The sequence below is a fragment of the Neolamprologus brichardi genome, chromosome 16 (genome assembly GCF_056152115.1).
Source record: "Neolamprologus brichardi isolate AB-2024 chromosome 16, ASM5615211v1, whole genome shotgun sequence".
NCBI classification, from domain to species: Eukaryota; Metazoa; Chordata; class Actinopteri; order Cichliformes; family Cichlidae; genus Neolamprologus; species Neolamprologus brichardi.
Genome location: NC_142119.1, coordinates 13,990,204 through 14,009,778, shown reverse-complemented (window position 1 = coordinate 14,009,778; position 19,575 = coordinate 13,990,204). Strand labels below are relative to the sequence as shown.

The 19,575-nt window shown below is 42.4% G+C and overlaps 1 protein-coding gene across 1 annotated transcript; it reads right to left on the bottom strand.

The window, feature by feature from the left end:
- Positions 1-17,506: 17,506 nt before the first annotated feature.
- Positions 17,507-18,351, bottom strand: LOC148098202 (gamma-crystallin M3-like). Its single transcript, XM_087830127.1, has 3 exons — positions 18,278-18,351; positions 17,914-18,156; positions 17,507-17,825 (listed from the first exon to the last, which is right to left on the bottom strand). The coding sequence occupies exons 1-3, from the start codon at positions 18,284-18,286 to the stop codon at positions 17,553-17,555; spliced, it is 525 nt and encodes a 174-aa protein (XP_087686253.1). The 5' UTR covers positions 18,287-18,351; the 3' UTR covers positions 17,507-17,552.
- Positions 18,352-19,575: the final 1,224 nt, after the last annotated feature.

Below are 19,575 nucleotides of genomic sequence, written 5' to 3'. Positions count from 1 at the left end.
TAAAACTGCTTTTTGGACTTCCTTCTTTATCATTAGGTGTGTTATTTAAATCCTAAATTGTTTATTGTTTCACTTGATTTTTATGTTCTTGCATATTATCTTGAGCCTTTAATTTATTGATCTGATTAGCTGTCGTTGAGTGTTCATCTGTGTTCCAAGTGTATCCATTAACCGTTAGCTACTTCCTGTTTTAATTTGTTGAGTCCTTATCTCTTATGCTTTTAGTTTTACTTACCCCATCTCATTGTCTTTGATTCATTTTAACTGTTTCTTATCACCCAGGTGTTTCCGCTCTCTGAGTTGCTCTTGTTGTCTGTACATATAGCTTATGTTTCCCCCTTTAATATTTATTATTGTGGTATTTTTACACTGGAAACATTTCGTTTTTAGGTTGATGAACTTTGTATTTTTGGGCCATTCACTGCCTTAAAAACAATAGTAAACAAATACAAACCTAAATGAGGCAGTTTTCTATTTGAGTGTCTTATTCAGTGTGTTTTTCCTCTGATTGCAAATTTGATGTGTAGATGAAATTTTGGAAGGATGGCTTTTAAGGAGTCTGTCTAGTCGGTTACATTTTTATGATCTAGAACGTAACAGGTAAAATGTCACAGGGCCAAGTGGTCAGTACCAAAACTGGACTTGGGTGCAGAAACCCAGAACAGAGACAGCAGGTGGTTTTACAATATATTTATTGGTTAGCCTTGGACTTTTTTTTTGGCAAGGACAAAAATAGTGAATCGCAGAATTTGATGTTGTGTGGCCTGGGTAACGTGGCTACGGGGACGTGCATCTAGAGAGGGGAAATGGGCCTGAGATGTAGACTGGAATAGGGCAGTAAGCAGTCACACTGAGGGAGAGAGAGGACAGAGTTAGGGAAGTAGCTGAGTGGAGCTCTGAAATTGGTAAGTATATTATATAACTATACTTACTTACAGGAGGAGAAAAAGAGCGATGAGGAGGGTGACGTGAATCCGGGGTGAGTTGAGCATTGTGAAGATAAGATAAGATAAGATAAAACTTTATTAATCCCTCGGGTGGGTTCCTCTGGGAAATTTGGTTTCCAAAAAAGCACAGCACCGACAGAAGTTACAGAGTTACAGAATATATATATATATATATATATACATACACATATATAAATACAAAGACATATAGATAAAATATACAAAGGGGATAAATAGAATAAATAGGAATAAAAAATAAAAATAAAAATACAAGTGAATTGCACATTTCAAGTATGGAGTCTATTGCACCATTGACTATTAACAAAAAGTATTGCACAAAAGGTAATTGCACAGTGAAGAGAGGAGTTAAACAGTCTGATGGCGTGTGGGACAAAGGAGTTTTTAAGTCTGTTGGTTCTTGTCTTTGGGAGAAGCAACCTGTCACTGAACAGACTCTTCTGGTTGTTTATGGCCGTGTGCAGAGGATGCCCAGCATTGTCCATAATGTCCAGCAGTTTCTTTAGTGTCCTTTTCTCTGCCACTGTCACCAGAGTGTCCAGCTTCATGCCGACCACAGAGCCAGCCTTCCTGATCAGTTTTTCCAGCCTGGATGAGTCCTTCTTTGCTGAAAAGGCTGACCTGAGATCCGGAGGTTCCTGATAGAGAGTGGTGGCAGGAGGGCAGGCAGGTGAGGCACAGAGTGATTTCCAAAATGGTATCCTGAGTCTGAGAGCAGAACTTGAGCCAGAGGTTTGAGACACGCGCTGTGTCCCAATTCAGGGTCTGCACACTTGAAGTACGCATTTTAAGTGTGATTACGTCACCGCCACGCGACGACGGCTGTCCCAATTCGAAGTGTACTTCAAATGCATACTCCAAATGCGCCGTCGATTTCCCCAAATATCAAGCGTGGTCCGGTGCACGCTTCGTGGTCCCATATATCCCACAATTCATAGCGCGGCGGTGGGTGTGGATAATTTTGCCGCAAAATACGGCAGAAGGGAGGGGCCGAACTGTCAAAGGTAAGTACTGAATATGACGTCACTTATTTATGTGCGAATGTTTAATAACGAAGAACATTAAAACATTACTATTGGCCACATGTCGGCAAAGTTATGTGACATTAGTGATGTTCGTACTTTCAGCGTTAACTTGGTTGTATCTATATATATATATATATATATATATATACATCATAATAATCTGACAATACTATAATAATGGCCATATTATATTTACATTACCACAGTGAGATGATTTTAGTCTCATGAACAACATTAGCTAATTGTTATTTACTAACTAATCTTGAAATAACTGTTCAGTACAGAAATGAAGCCCAACAATCATGTTTTACAGTCCCGTGGTCTCAGCCTCAGATACTCAACTAATCAAAGTGATGTCATGACAAAAACGAATGACCAACAAAACATTTTTCTCCTTCATTTCTGACAAACAAAGCTGTATGTAACGTTCCTCGCGGTTAGTATCATGGCTGCTAGGCAACCTGAACAGCGCGACGAAGGCTAGACCGTCCCATTTCACAAGCCTCTCACTTCCGCACTTCTCGTACTTATAGTACGCACCGTACGTGTAGTACACGTAGTGCGCGTACTTCAAGCGTGCAGACCCTGGATTGGGACACAGCTACGGTGAATCCAGGAACTGTACCACAAGAAAGTATGGTTAACAAGGTAAATCACTAAGGCTACGTTCACACTGCAGGCGAAAGCGCATCAAATCCGATTTTTTTTTTACCCTATGCGACCCATATCCGATCATGGTATGACAGTGTGAACGGCACATATCCGATATTTTCAAATCCGATCTGGGTCACTTTTGTATGTGGTACTGAATCTGATACATATCCGATGTTTTAGAAAGCGACTGCTGTGTGAACGGTCAGGTCGCATTAAATACGTCTTTTACGTCACCGACACAAGACAGAAGCCAATTATCAGCGCCAGAGAAGTACCCGAGAAGACATCGCGAACGCTTCCTGGCCATCCCGTGTAGATGTCAGTGAAACTGTTGGGAAGACAACGTTGGAGAAACGTGAACATTTTATTTGTACTGTATAATCTGCAGATTCTGACAGAAATCTGCAACTATACTTTGTAGCACCGCTTCTCTCTTAAGCAGCAGTAAGGATAATTATTAGGTTATTTACATTATTATGTAAATAACAAAATAACTAAATAGCAAAAATTGGGAAACGTGAAGTCCGAAGTCTTTATATTAACGGCCATCTGTCAAACAATACTGTTTGCTCTGGGTCTAAACAGAGCGCGTTGTGTGTGACGTCTTCTTTTGCGCATGCGGGCCGCTTTGAGCGTTCGCACTAGAGCGCGTTTGCTGTCGCATTTTATTTGTAGTGTGAACGAGCAGACAAAAAAATCGGATTTGATCAAAAAATCGGAATTGAGCATTAAGACCTGCAGTGTGAACGTAGCCAAAGAGAGCTTGAAACATGAGAGCCAGCTACAAACATGGATTGATGACAAACATGCGGTGAATGAACGTCAGCTTGAGGCTTAAATTAATCTGGCTTGATTGCCTGCAATCAGCTCCAGGTGTGAGGAACTGGAGGAGGAGGTGGCCCTGCCCAGGGGCGGATCCCAGGTAGGCTCAGGAGCCTGATGGAAAACTCCAGCCACTTACCCCAGACCATGACATAAAAGACAACAGCAGTCAACTTCACTTTTTGCATATAGTATGCAATGCAGTGGACTAAAAGGCAAGACAAAAATTGTCTGCTTGTTCTATAAGCCGTATGTTTGTAGTGACCCTCCTGTGAAGACCACGTATCTCTGAAAACAACAGTTGTTCGTGAGCTCAGAAATACAAGCCTACACATTTAAAATAAAAAAATAAAACACAGTCTTGGTCGAGTTACTTGAAAAAAGTAATCAGTAACTAATTACGGATTACTTCCCCCCAAAAGTAATCCTGTTACTTTACTGATTATTTAATTAGTTACTTAGTTACTTTTTAAAAACATGATTTACAACCTGAATAAAGCGATGGATCTTTCAGCTCAATTCTATTTCTTCTGCATAATCCATCATATAAATGTAATCAAATTAAAAAGTCTCTTTTTGAAACTAGTTTGATTAGTTTTAATCTTTTAACTTTACGCATGAAGCAAACATTAAATTATATGCAACACGCTCTGACTGGAAGAAATTTGTTGAACATTTAAACCTATTTTCTGCATATACCAGTGTATAAAATAACATAGTTTTTTGTGTTTAAACTCACTCTTTCAAATAGATGCAAGTTAAACACAGCAGAAAATAAATCAAATCAAAGAAGCGGTCCTGTTGCTCTATTTTCACCTGTACAGCAGGAGTGAGACAGGTGGAGGTTTGCCTTGGTGCAGGTGTGTCGTAGCGGTCAGTGGAAGGATACGGCAGTTTAACATTCCCGTGGCAGCATACTGTCGGTGCTTGCTCGGAAGTTTAGGTGTTTTTTCGCTGTAAAAAGAAGTTTTCTTCCAATGCAGTGAACAGCGGACGCTAATGTTTTTGTCACTTTTTACGGAATCAAACTCAAAGTAAGGTTAGTACTTCCATGCTTTAAGCGCTGCACGGCCATACTCTCTCCCGCACTCGTTATATTGTTGATCTGCACAGCTGTTGCCACGAACGTCGCACTCGCTTAGTCATTGTTACGAGACACTGTCGCAAAAAAATCGCAGTAACACAGCGTGAAAGTAACAGTAATCTAATTACCTTTTTTGCAATAGTAATCCCTTACTTTACTCGTTACTTGAAAAACGTAATCAGATTACAGTAACGCGTTACAGCCCATCTCTGATAAAACAAAAGAAAAAACATAGCTGAATTAAAAGGCTTGAGCAGTGTTTCACATGGTTAATGATTCCCAATTCCCAGTGTAGCAGGACAAGAATCAGCATGCATAGGAGCTGATGAAGAGCAAGATTTGCTTTTCTCTTTCATTTTCACAGCGCTCCTTTCATCGGGGGCGTCTCTGGACCCAGCTCAGCTCCCCTCTCCACCAGGTCCCAGCAGGCTACTAAACAGGGGAGACAAGACTAGACAAATACCATGAGGTGTGACGAAGAGACTCCCCTTCCGCTGTCCTCTGAACCCACTTCTCCATCCCTCCCCTGCAGTGCTGAGCCACCAAACACACCCCACCATACACCCCCACTGCCTGTCTGAGGCAGGAGAGCCATCCAACCATCTGTGCAGCGACGAGTGCTCAGATCTCTTTATTGGACAAAAACAACAGCTCCATAAATGGACGGTCCACCTCAACATGACAAGACTCAGCTGTACATCCACATCTAATGGATAAGGGGCTGCTAATGTTCACATTCTGGACAGAGAAGACAGACGGTTTGAAAGCGAGTGAAAGAGGCCCCGTATGTTCACTGTGAACAGCCATCTTTCAACAGAGAGGTGGCTTAAAACACCAACTGTCTGCCACCTACAATGACATTTTGAGATCCCTTCCCAGGCGCCTCAACCCCCGCTAACATCTTGCATCAGGTGAACTAATGCATCAGCCGCCTGTTTCAATTGTTCCTGCTTTTTCTCCATACTTTAACCTTTTCTTACTTTTCTGTTTTTCCTCATCTTTTATTATTATTTAGAGTGTTAGTTTGCTTATATAGTTTTCTCTCAAACATGTGGATTGTGAGAGTTTTTATTGTTCTTTTTGCATCTGAACCGTTACTTTATTTCAGGAATGGGACAGTGGCGCAGCAGCAACACACCACACGCAGTATTTACTTCAGAGATCAGCTAATTGCTCAGATCCTGGTGGCTTGTGAGCCAGACCCACGGACATACTGGCTGAAATCTGGAGGAAAACACACCTTGGATGCAGAGGTGAAGGTCAGACGAATCATTTCTCACTCACTATTGATAACTCCACAGTTTTCCCTTCACCTCAGGTTAAGAGCCTTGGTGTCGTCCTAGACAGTTCACTATCCTATAAATCTCACATCAGTGGTCTCACCCTTTCTGCCTATTTACATCTACGCAACATTAACAGATTATGTTCTTCTCTTTCCACCCAGTTTGCATCCATTCTTGTTTATAGTCTCGTTACCTCCCACATTGACTATTGTACTTCTCTCTTGCATGGTCTCCCCCAAAAATCCCTCCATAAACTTCAACTGGTTCAAAACTCCGCTGCCTGCATTATTACCAGAACCACCTCCTACCTTCACATCACCCCTGTTCTCCAGGAACGTCACCGGCTCTCTGTGTCACAATCCTGGGTCATTTGACCCAGTGTTTTGAGTTTTCTTGTGTTTTGTCATTTTGTATTATGGTTTGAGTCCACCTTGGTAGTCAAAAGTGTATGCAGGCTGTTTAGTTTTGTTTACTGGATTTCTCCTCTTGTCTTTGCCCCCTGTGTCTCCTTCGGTGTGTTTGTGTTTTGTACTTAGGTATGTTCTTGGGCCCCGTTTTCCCCTCCTTGTGTTTCACTCCGTCATGTTTATCTATGTTTCCCCGTCACGTATGCACTCTCTCTCCCTTGTATTCTCTTGCTCCCTCTGGTCTGCCGCTCTTCCATTCCCGTTTCCTGTTTCATTGTGGAAGTCTCATGTTTCTGCATTCGGTGTAGTTCCCCTGTGGCGTCTTGTTAATTTGTATCAGCTGTGTTCCCTCTGTGTTCTCATTTCCTTGTTATCCTTCTGTGTATTTATGTCAGCATCTCCCTCAGGTTCGTTGTCGCGATTTCCCTCATCCATGGCTGTGTATTTCCTTGTGTGTCTCTCCGTGTGTTTAGTTTCTATTTTCCCAGTTTAGTTTTGTACCGTTTTCCCCTTGTGTCAGCAATAAAGCTGCCTTTTGAGTTCACTTTCTCATCTCTGTGTATTCTGCGATTGGGTCCTTTCCTGCCTCCACACAGCCGCATCATGACACCCTGATAATATACAAGCTTCTTCTTCTTAACTTAACTTTCTAACCTGTTAAGCACGACCTCTTCTGCCTGCTCACTTCGATCTTTTCTTCTATCCAACTTGTTGTGTCTTCTTTCTGCCTCAGCCTCAGCTCTGAACACTCTTCCCCCAGATATAAGAAACACTGGTTCTCTCCCCCAGTTTAAATCTCAACTCAAAACCCATCTGTTCTGCATATTCACTGTAAATCTGTTGTTTGTTTATTTTATCTTGTCCTTTTTTGCTTTTATTGTTCTTCATTTTATCATTGTTGTATGTGTTTTGTTCTATTGTTAAGTGTCCTTGGGTGTCTTGAAAGGAGCTTTTAATTAAAATGTATTATTATTATTATTATTATTATTATTATTATTAGTAGTAGTAGTAGTAGTAATATTATTGTTATTAAGAGGAGGAGGGAGACGGCGAGACGGACATTGAACTGTGTGCTGTTGGAATCAGGCCATATTATTTGCCCAGGGAATTTACCCATGTAATTTACCCAGCCACACCAAACTCTTCGTCTCTCTCCACATTGCACCATAGCCTCCTGTGAAATTCTTGACACCCCTCCACCACCTATGACTCCACCAACCAGCTTAGATTTGAGACAAATGAGAAGACTCCACTCAGGTTGAGTCTCTGTGTCCTCAAGGCATGTGCCCCCTACCTTTGTGGAGTCTTTCATAAACTTCTCATGACTCACGATGAGTCTTCGTCTTCAGAGGGTCCCCGTGCTGTGGAAGATGTCAGGCCTCGTTCCTGTATCAAAACACCATGTCCTGGTGGCCCCAAGTATCGCAGACCTGTGGCACAGACTTTCCATGTCCTTAGGACCATAGAAAGACTCATCCTTGACCAACTCCAACCTCAGACCACATCTGGAACCCCTTCAATTTGCTTACCGCAGCCTCAGAGCTGAGGACGCCATAATCTGCCTTCTCAATCATATCCAAACCCATCTGGACTAGCCCGTCAGCACTGTGATGGTCATGTTTCTCAACTTGTCCAGTGCATTCAACTCCATCAGTCCGACTGTCCTGGGTGATAAGTGACAGCGATGTAGGTGGATTCTTCTCTTGTGTCCTTAATTGTTGATTACCTGGCAGAACGACTTCAATATGTGTGCCTTCAACATTGTGTGCCTTACAAGGGGATCAGCAACACAGGAGCTTCACATGGGACTGTCCTCTCCTCTTTCCTGTTCACCCTCTACACCACAGACTTCAGCCACTGCACAGATACCTGACATCTTCTTTTGCTAAGTTTTCTGATGATGCTGTGGTGTTTGGATGCATCACTAAGGGTGAGGAGACTGATCAAAGTCTGTGGTGGACTCCTTTGTCACCTGGTGTGAGCAGAATCATCTGCAGCTCAATGTGACAAAGACCAAAGCATTGATTGTGGATTTTAGGAGGACCAGGAAATCTGTGACCCCTGTTTCTATCCAAGGGGTTGATAGAAACAGATACCTCAGTCCACACAGAGATAATACACTGGACTGGGTTAAAAACACCACTGCCTGGGCATCCCTGGGCAGCAGTGGGAACAGCTGCAGGGTACACTCTTCTGGGGACAATTTGACCAGCGCCTCTATGGTCTGCGTTGGTCGCTGGTCCGTCATCGTAACACCTCCAGGGTTTCAGCATCGCTCGTGAAGTAAAGACCTCATACAAGCAGCGCTGCAGGTCAGTGAACATTTTATTTACACAGTGTTTTTTGAACAACAGTGACACTGGGATGCTTTTCAGTTCCCTCTCTCAAGCTCAGCTGCTGGCCCATGCGCTCTGTCTGCTCTCTGTTCCCTCCTCTGTCCTCCAGGTCCTGGCAGCTACTAATATAGGAGAAACATGATGGAAAATGGAGTTACAGCTGTCCTTCAACCTCCACTAACACTGCCCCCTGAACCTGCTAATCCACTCTCCTGGTTTTGGTTTTGAACCACATATCAGAACCAGTGACTAGGTGCCAGTTTGAAGAGTTTTACATTCTACTTTCTCCTTGTGAAAGTTGGCTACTATGAGTGACACAGGAGTCACCTACATGCTTTTACCTGTAGAAACCCCCATTTCTGAAATAACAGCAGTAAGGCAGAAGTCTAACATAGTAGAAATCCTATCAAGAGTGAAGCTCAGTGAAGAGTGAAAATTAGTGTTATAAAGAATGAATGGGGTCCTTTGCAGCTACTGTCTTGTCCCTTGCAGAAATAGATTTATCCATATTTTTGGAATTCTTTGATAATATTATGTACCATAGATGATGAAATATTGAAAGTTTTGCTTTTAACATTCATTCTGAACGTATTCTACAATGTGTAGATGCAGTTTTAGCAGACATTTTTACTTTTGAGAAACTCTGTCTCTATAAGTTGCTCCATTTATGCCCATGGTCGTGTTACCGACCTGTTGCCAATTAACATTATTGGTTGCAAAAATGTTCCTCCAGTTATTTGTATTTTAGTATCACTTATTTGAATTGAATTTAAAAAGAGCCAAAGGTTTTCTGAAAATTATTAATTTTCTCAATTTATTGTATTCTACAGGGTGGGCCATTTATATGGATACGCCATAATAAAATGGGAATGGTTGGTGATATTAAAGTCCTGTTTGTGGCACATTAGTATATGTGAGGGGGCAAACTCCTCAAGATGGGTGGTGACCATGGTGGCCATTTAGAAGTCGGCCATCTTGGATACAACATTTGTTTTTTCCAATAGGAAGAGGGCCATGTGACACATCAAACTTATTGGTAATGTCACAAGAAAAACAATGGTGTACTTGGCTTCAACGTAACTTTATTCTTTCGTGAGTTATTTACAAGTTTCTGACCACTTATAAAATGTGTTCAATGTGCTGCTCATTGTGTTGGATTGTCAATGCAACCCTCTTCTCCCACTCTTCACACGCTGATAGCAACACCGCAGGAGAAATACCAGCACAGCCATCCAGTATCTGTAGTTTCAGGTGCTGCACATCTCATATCTTCACACCATAGACAATTGCCTTCAGATGACCCCAAAGATAACAGTCTAAGGGAGACCTTGGGGGCCATTCAACTGGCCCACGACAACCAATCCACTTTCCAGGAAACTGTTCATCTAGGAATGCTCGGACCTGACACCCATAATGTGGTGGTGCACCATCTTGCTGGAAAAACTCAGGGAACGTGCCAGCTTCAGTGCATAAAGAGAGAAACACATCATCATGTAGCAATTTCAAATATCCAGTGGCCTTGAGGTTTCCATTGATGAAGAATGGACCCACTATTGTTGTACCTGTGACAAAGTGGCTAGGAGAGAAGTCATTTGCCATTTGTCACTTGTGTATGTTGTTATTCTGTGTTCTGTTATCTTATAGTTTATCATAATGCTTTAATGTAAACACAGCACATGTAGCCTTGGCTCTACATACTATCCCGGGTCTGTTTGTGGTAGCATTGGTTATATTCATTTCATCTGTGCAAATGTACTTAAAGCTAAATGTCACTTCGTCATTAATTGATTTGAATCTTTCATTTGTTTATGTAGTTTGGTTATACTTACCATTGTGTGTTCCTCTGGACAGGTCCTATGTGTAAAACGGGTATGTGGGAATGGCCGCCCCAGTACTTCCTGATTTTATAGGATATGTCACTGATCATGTCAATTGGGTGTAACCAAATGAAGGGGTGTTTCTTTTGTGTAAAATTGTTTATTTCATTTAAAATAACCTCATGAGTCTGTAAGTGAAGAGATTGACTTTTCAAATTGTTTAGTTGGGTGAATGAGTTTGTTAAGTGGAAAAATTATTTTATTCCTGTTTCTTTGGACTAGACTGTGTTATTTAGTCTACCCTGTTTTCCCAATGGTGGAGGTTAATGAGATCCAGGTGTGAGTAGAATTTTATATAAAGCAGGTGAGGTTTTGACTGAGAGGTTCTTATGTTTTGTGAAATAATTGTTGAAAGGCGACGCCAGAAAATAAAGAATACTTAAAAGAAACTTGAACAGTCTGCAGATGCTGTCTTCCTATCACCTTCCATGCTGCTTATGTCACGCTACCTCACAAATGGTGGCAGCAGTGGCTCCAGGCCAATAGGTGATAACAATGCAGAAATCAACCAAGTCAAGGAAACCTCAAGGGCCAACAGATTTTCCCCCAGAGGAGGCCCAAGATGATGGCCACCTGCCAGAAGCTACGGGTGAGCACAGCACGGAAGTACAAAGTCTCTCAGAGCTCTCAACTTTATTAAAAGGCCTGATGCAACAGCATGCTGATCGTGAGGCAAAATGGGACCAGGACAGACAACGCCAGGATGAACGGTGGCGTAGAATGCAACACCAGTTCAGCCAACTGCAACAGGAGGTCCAGTCGGAGCGCCGGGAGCATCAGATGCTGTTGGAAGGTGCAGTAGCTGATTCCGGCACGCCTCTGAGCCCCTCAGTGCGGCAAAAGGTGCAGCAACCTGTTCAACAGAGAGGAAACCCCCCTGAGTCTTCCACAGCACCACAGTCATCCAATCTGGGCAGAGTAAGCGGCTGGAAAGGCCCGAAGATGCAGCCCTATGGTGAGGATGAAGATATTGAACATTATTTAACCACTTTTGAGAGGATTGCAACAGGATGTCAGTGGCCACAAGAAGAATGGGCACTGCATCTGGCTCCACTTCTTAGTGGTAAAGCACGTGCGGCATATGTTGCTATGGACACTGAAGAGACAATGGACTATGATAAAGTAAAAACCACCGTTCTTGAAAAATTTGAAATAAGTGCTGAGACTTACCGAATCAGATTCCGCAATATGACGGTGAAGGACGATGAGACACCCAAAGAGCTGCGAACGCGCCTTAAAGACCTATATGAAAAGTGGATGCTTCCAAAGGAGAAGACAAAGGACCAAATAGGAGATGTCATAGTGATGGAGCAGTTTCTCAGAGTTCTTAACCCAGAGCTGAGGACCTGGGTGAAAGAGCGCAACCCCACCACTTCAAAAGAAGCTGCAGAGATGGCAGAGGCTTTTCTTGCAGCCCGACGATCACAAAAAGGGTACATGGTAGGAAAACCCAGTTCAGCCCCTGTATTTGTGGGTAAGTCAGGGGGTGGGAATGGGTACAGAGCTAAAAGCCCTAAACAAAGTTTCCCAATCACTAGCAGTAGCCGTGCTAGAGAAGTAAGGCAGAGAGGCCCGTTGGTGTGTCATGCCTGTGGTCAAGCAGGTCACTTTAAGGCAGATTGCCCAGGTCAGCAAGTCAGTAAGACTTACATGTGTCTTTCACCACAGTGTTTTGACTTGCTAGAGGAAGAAACAGAGTCTCTAGTACCCTCCAGTGATCAGGAGCACACTATCTGTGTTTTCATTGAGGGAAAACCGTGTGTTGCCCTCTTGGATTCAGGCAGTAGCCGCACACTTGTCAGACAAGATTGTCTCCCTAGCGACACCACATTTTGTGGTAAAGTGAAAGTCTGGTGTGTTCATGGTGATAATGTTGATTATCCTATTGCCAATGTTTGCCTTCAAGTTAATGAAAAGGAGTATGTACTTACAGTTGGAGTAATTGATAAACTTCCCTACCAGATTGTGTTGGGCCGGGACATGCCAATTCTTGGGGAGTTATTAGCAAAGACAGAGAAGGACAGAGAAGAGAAGAATCTGCATGTTCCATGTGAAGGTCTGCTAGTAGTCACTAGGTCTGGTAATAAAGCTTCTCATTCTGAGCTAGGTTTGAGTGAGTTGCCCTATGCAGACAATGAAATTCCAGATATTGACAGACTCAGTAGGCCACATATAAAGAAAAGTAAAATGCAGAGAAGACAGGAAAAAGTGAGGGGGACAGAAATTGCTGAGTCACTTCCTGAACCAGAGATTGATGAGCTCTTGGTTGTCCCGAGCAATATTGTCCAACTCCAAAGGGAGGACCCCTCTTTAGCACCCCTGTTTGCTAAGAGCACCCAAGAATCGGCACAGATTACAGACAGAGTACGGGAAGTATTCATTGTTAAGAATGAACGACTATATCGTCGTAGCAAAGTTGGTGACCAGTTGGTTGTTCCCAAAAGCTTAAGGCCTGTAGTCTTGCAGTTGGCTCATTCAGTTCCTTGGGAAGGCCATTTAGGACATCTTAAAACCTTTTCCAGAATGGTAACTCGTTTTTTTTGGCCACAGCAATTTTCAGACACTGTCCAATTTTGCAAATCATGTCCACAGTGTCAGTTGACAGCCCCGAGTAGGAAAGGTGACAGAGCCCCACTCATTCCTATGCCTGTGATAGACATCCCCTTTTCTCGTGTTGCCATGGATATTGTTGGCCCATTGGAGAGAAGTAGTTCAGGGCATAGGTACATTCTAGTGATCTGTGATTATGCAACAAGGTATCCTGAAGCGTTCCCATTGAGAAGGGTCAAAGCCCGCCAAATAGCTAATTGTCTGATACAGATGTTTTCAAGGGTGGGTATTCCCAAAGAAATCTTGACAGACCAAGGCTCAAACTTCACTTCCAACCTGCTGAAGGAAGTCTACAAACTTCTGGGAATTACCGGAATCAAAACGAGCCCTTATCATCCACAAACTGATGGACTTGTTGAGAGGTTTAATAAAACCCTGAAATCAATGCTGAGGAGGTTCGTAAGAGAATCAGGAAAAGACTGGGACCAATGGCTTCCATTTTTGCTTTTCGCCTATAGAGAGGTACCACAAGCATCAACTGGATTTTCTCCATTTCAGCTCTTGTATGGCCATAATGTCAGAGGTCCACTGGATGTACTTAGGGAAGCTTGGGAGGAAGCTAGCCCTGAAAAACAGTGCTCTTCCCTCTCTTATGTGTTGAAAATGAGGGACAAGCTTGAACAGTTTCAGGAACTGGCTCATTTTCACCTAGTAAGTGCCCAGCAACGTCAAAAACAGAACTATGATAAGACTGCTCGCAGGAGGGCCTTTAAAGAAGGACAAAAAGTGTTGCTGCTTTTGCCAACCACTGAAAGCAGTCTCTTAGCCAAATGGCAGGGGCCATTTGTGATAAACAGGAGGGTTGGCCCTGTTACTTATGAGCTCAACATGCCAGATCGTCGTAAAAAACACCAGGTGTTTCATGTCAACATGTTGAGAGAGTGGATTGGGAAGCCTGAGCAATCACTTCAGTTGTGGGCTCGTGTTGTACTGCAGGAAGAAGAGCCTCAAGAGCAATTCTTTCCCACCAGTACTGAAGAAGAGCTATTTCCGGATTTGAGCCATCTATCATCAGAACTACAGGAGGAGCTCGCGGCCATAATGCCACAGGAGCTTTTCAGCACAAAGCCAGGCTACACCCATCTTATTCAGCATGACATACGCCTGCGTTGTCCGAATCAACCACCCATCAGGGATACCACCTCCAGAGTTCCAGCAAAGCTAATGCCAGCATTGAAACAGGAGGTGGAAGAAATGCTTGCAACGGGGATTATAGAGCCATCTAGAGGTGAGTGGTGTAGCCCTGTGGTACTCGTCCCCAAGAAAAATGATGCAAGACAGAGATTTTGTGTTGACTTCTCAAAACTTAATGCTGTCTCTGTTTTTGATGCATATCCTATGCCAAGAGTGGATGAATTGATTGAGCGCTTGGGTAATGCTAAGTACCTCACAACACTCGACCTTTGTAAAGGTTATTGGCAAGTCCCCCTAACAGAGTCCTCAAGGGATTTAACTACATTCAGGGTTCCCAGCGGACTTTATCGTTTCAGAACTATGCCTTTCGGACTACATGGAGCTCCAGCCACGTTCCAGAGGCTGGTGGACTTGGTTCTGAAAGGAGCTGATGGCTATGCAGCAGCGTATATTGACGACATTGTGGTATTCAGCGAGACATGGGAGGACCATGTGAAACATCTGGCTGATGTCCTGCAACGCATCAGAACAGCTGGACTAGTCATCAACCCTGGAAAGTGTCACATTGCACAGACCGAGGTGGAGTACCTGGGATACGTCATTGGGGGTGGGGTCATCCGCCCTCAGGTGAGTAAGGTCGAGAACCTTGCCTCTTGTCCTCCTCCAACTACAAAGAAAAAGTTGAGATCCTTCCTGGGTTTAGCTGGCTGGTATCGTCGTTTCATCCCCAATTTCTCTACCAGATCAGCTATTCTTAGTGATTTGACTCGCAAATCATGCCCCAACAATATTAAATGGACTCCAGAGTGTGAGGCTTCATTCATGGATTTGAAAAACTGTTTGTGTAATGAGCCTGTGTTGCAGTGTCCGGACTTTACGTGCCCATTTATTGTACAGACTGATGCTTCAGGAGTTGGGCTGGGAGCTGTGTTGCTGCAAGGTGATGGAGAGGACCAAAGACCTGTTCAGTACATAAGCCGTAAGCTCTTCCCCAGAGAAATGAAGTATTCCACAATTGAAAAAGAAGCTTTGGCAATAAAATGGGCTTTGGACACTCTGAAATACTATCTACTGGGAGGTGAATTTGTGCTTGAAACCGATCATCGAGCTTTGCAGTGGATGAGCAGAATGAGAGACACCAACGCAAGAATCACGAGGTGGTATCTTTCACTGCAGCCATATTGTTTTAAGATTCAGTATAGAGCAGGGAAAAAGAATGTTGTGGCAGACTTCCTTTCCCGTTCCTATGAAGAGTAACAGACTTAAGGGGGGGGGAATGTGACAAAGTGGCTAGGAGAGAAGTCATTTGCCATTTGTCACTTGTGTATGTTGTTATTCTGTGTTCTGTTATCTTATAGTTTATCATAATGCTTTAATGTAAACACAGCACATGTAGCCTTGGCTCTACATACTATCCCGGGTCTGTTTGTGGTAGCATTGGTTATATTCATTTCATCTGTGCAAATGTACTTAAAGCTAAATGTCACTTCGTCATTAATTGATTTGAATCTTTCATTTGTTTATGTAGTTTGGTTATACTTACCATTGTGTGTTCCTCTGGACAGGTCCTATGTGTAAAACGGGTATGTGGGAATGGCCGCCCCAGTACTTCCTGATTTTATAGGATATGTCACTGATCATGTCAATTGGGTGTAACCAAATGAAGGGGTGTTTCTTTTGTGTAAAATTGTTTATTTCGTTTAAAATAACCTCATGAGTCTGTAAGTGAAGAGATTGACTTTTCAAATTGTTTAGTTGGGTGAATGAGTTTGTTAAGTGGAAAAATTATTTTATTCCTGTTTCTTTGGACTAGACTGTGTTATTTAGTCTACCCTGTTTTCCCAATGGTGGAGGTTAATGAGATCCAGGTGTGAGTAGAATTTTATATAAAGCAGGTGAGGTTTTGACTGAGAGGTTCTTATGTTTTGTGAAATAATTGTTGAAAGGCGACGCCAGAAAATAAAGAATACTTAAAAGAAACTTGAACAGTCTGCAGATGCTGTCTTCCTATCACCTTCCATGCTGCTTATGTCACGCTACCTCACAGTACCCCATATACCACACCAAACCATCACATTTGTTGTTCCAACAGTCTTGGAGGGATTCATCCAATGTGGGTTAGTGTCAGACCAAAGACACTAACCCGGTCTACCAGGAAGAAACCTGCTGCGAGAGCCAAGAAGGTAACAACGAAGGCAACAACGAAGGCGGTTTTGTTTGTTAACTTCACCATTCACATAAAAGTTTGCCTCATCACTGAACAAAATCTTCTGCATGAACTGAGGGTCCTGTTCCAATTTTTGTTTTGCCCATTCTGCAAATTCTGTGCACCGATCTGGGTCATCCTCGTTGAGATGCTGCAGCAGCTGGAGTTTGTAAGGGTGCCATTTGTGAGTACCTAATATCCGCCGAAGGGATGTTCGACTAATGCCACTCTCCAGTGACATGCGGCGAGTGCTACGCTGTGGGCTCTTGCTGAATGAAGCTAGGACAGCCACTGATGTTTCTTCATTAGTGACAGTTTTCTTGCGTCCACATTTTGGCAAATGCAACACTGAACCAGTTTCACGAAACTTAGCAAGCAGTTTGCTAACGGTAGCATGGGAGATGGGTGGTCTCGTACTGTGTCTTGCATTGAAATCTGCTGCAATGACCCGGTTACTGCGTTCACCAGATATCAACACAATTTCGATCCGCTCCTCACGTGTTATCCTCTTTGACACGTCAATGGCTGTGAACAAAGAGAAACTTGTAAATAATTCATGAAAGAATAAAGTTATGTTAAAACCAAGCACACCATTCTTTTTCTTGTGACATTACCAATAGGTTTGATGTGTCACATGGCCCTCTTCCTATTGAAAAAAACAAAAGTTCCTATCCAAGATGGCCGACTTCTAAATGGCCACCATGGTCACCACCCATCTTGAGGAGTTTGCCCCCTCACATATACTAATGTGCCACAAACAGGACTTTAATATCACCAACCATTCCCATGTTATTACGGTGTATCCATATAAATGGCCCACCCTGTACTGTGAATATATTATGGCCTTCTGGTATATATAAATAACTGTTTTCTGTTTTTATCTGCATTTTGCACAGGACGCCAAGTTTTTCAGAAATGTGGTTGTGATTTCTTTTATGTAACACCAAATTAAGTTGAGCCCATCTGTTATACCTGGTTGTCCATCCAGTTGTGTCAGTGCTGATGCCAAAGATGTAGTTATTCTGTACTAAAATCATCGGATGGTTTTAGTGACATGATACAAGAATGGTAAAATTAATAATAATCAATGTAACACACAAACATTTAGTCAAAAGTTTTATTTATTTGTTCATTCTATACTTTTTTTTTTTACATGTCCATGATACGCCTCATGCTCATGAACCTCATGCCTCCCATTCCCATCTCCCTGAAGCTCCTGTACTCTCCAGGCCTCAGGTACATCATCCTGCCTCTGTAGTGGGGCTGCTCGTACATCAGCCAGTGGCCATCCATCACGTTGCAGGACATGCAGTCGGACATGCGGTAGCGGTCCATGATGTTGTCGCAGTCGTCCATCAGCTCATACATCTGACCACCGAAGTTCTCCCTCTCATAGATCCTCATCCTGAACTGGCCTCTGTGCTGTAGGGGAAACAGTTCACAACAAAGAATCAGAAAACCCTTCTAGAATATCTGGCGGAAAATGATATCCACAGCACAGCTTTCCTACCATGGGGATCATACGGCAAGACCTGATGCAGTCCCTCATGCCCATCATGCTCATGTAGTCAGCGTACTCGCCCCTCCTCATGAAATACTGGTTTCCCATGAAGTTGGGGCGGTCATAGACCATGAAGCAGCCGCTCTCCACCCTGCAGGAGTGACACCTGCTCAGGTAGTTGGACATGTCAGAGCAGTCGCTCATGCACTCATAGGAGCGACCCTGGAAGTTCCTGTCCTCGTAGAAGATGATCTGAAAAAAAGGGATACATTGGTTTGGAGTTAGATTCAGCAGACACCCGTCAACAACCACTCTCAAAATAATACAAAATTTAGCCAATGATGACAGCAGTTAATGAGGTGAATACGCATACCCTGCCCATGGTCCCAGTTAGTTGCTTCACAGTGTGGTACTACTTCGTAAAACTGTGTGAGTGGTACACTGACGATGGTCCTGTTTTAACTGTTACTTTTATACCTGGCTGAACCCAAAGAATCTCTGGCTCCCATTGTGTAAAGCCCTGACTCATCAACATGGTATAGAGGCCTATAGAGTGCAGGACATTTGTTACATGTCCATGTGACTGGATCCCCTAGAAGACTTTAGAATGGATTTTTCCATAGGGAACTCAATACAATGAGCATTTTTTGGAGTTACAATACAGTGAAACAGACAATAGTCCCTTTTTTAGCCTTTCAAACCACACTGTATGGCCCTGTCATTTGTAAGTTGCTAATTTATAGAAATGAGTATCCTTTCGTGAGACCATGATAGTCTCACGAAAGGATACTCATACATTTTCAGGACTAAACATTATTAATTGATGTCATTAACGATAGCCCTTTATCTGCCTTAACCTAAAGGATTTCTTTAACGTTTAAGCTGAGAACATGTTTTTCTATGGATTTGAGAAAGAAAAAGCTATTTATTTCAGTCTACGCTTTACCCTTTTAGTATTTCATAATAGATTGTGGTTAATAGATTGTTACAAATTATGTATCTACTACTTATAGCTATTAAAAAACACAGAGAGAAATCAAAATCAAAACTATAAACCAAAACTTCAAAGCAAACTGCCTCTTAGGAGTTTATGGTTTGAATAAGGTAGGTGTAAATATAACAAATCAATTACATTTTATTTCAAAGTAGCATCAATACATTATAAGGTCCTGTGTATTGCAAATAAATATTTCGATTTTTATCGGAATCTTCAACTGATTTGTTAAAAAGTTTCTGTGTTAACAGAAAACTAAAATCAATCACGTATATTTGCCAAAGGGCCAGATTCGGCTCACTTGTCATTATGTATCTAATAATAGTGAATTTGTTAGTGTTACATGACATCATTCTGTCATTCAAGCAACACTAGATGACTAGATGACTAGGGACTAATTCATCATGAGAGTAGTATTGTACAAGTTTAGTTCTTTAAAAAAAGTTGCTATTGATACCTGATACCTGCATAAAACAATTTGATTCATTAAGTTAAGATAAAAAATACTTTTTTTAAATCCCAACTCAAAGTTGGAAAAGATATTGAGTAAGTTTGGAAACTGTTTACAGCATCCGAAACAAAATTAATTTAGCTAAAAAACAAATAAATACATATAATATCACTAAGAATGCACCCGCAGGTCTGATTACAGCCACATTTTTTGATTAAGAAATCCC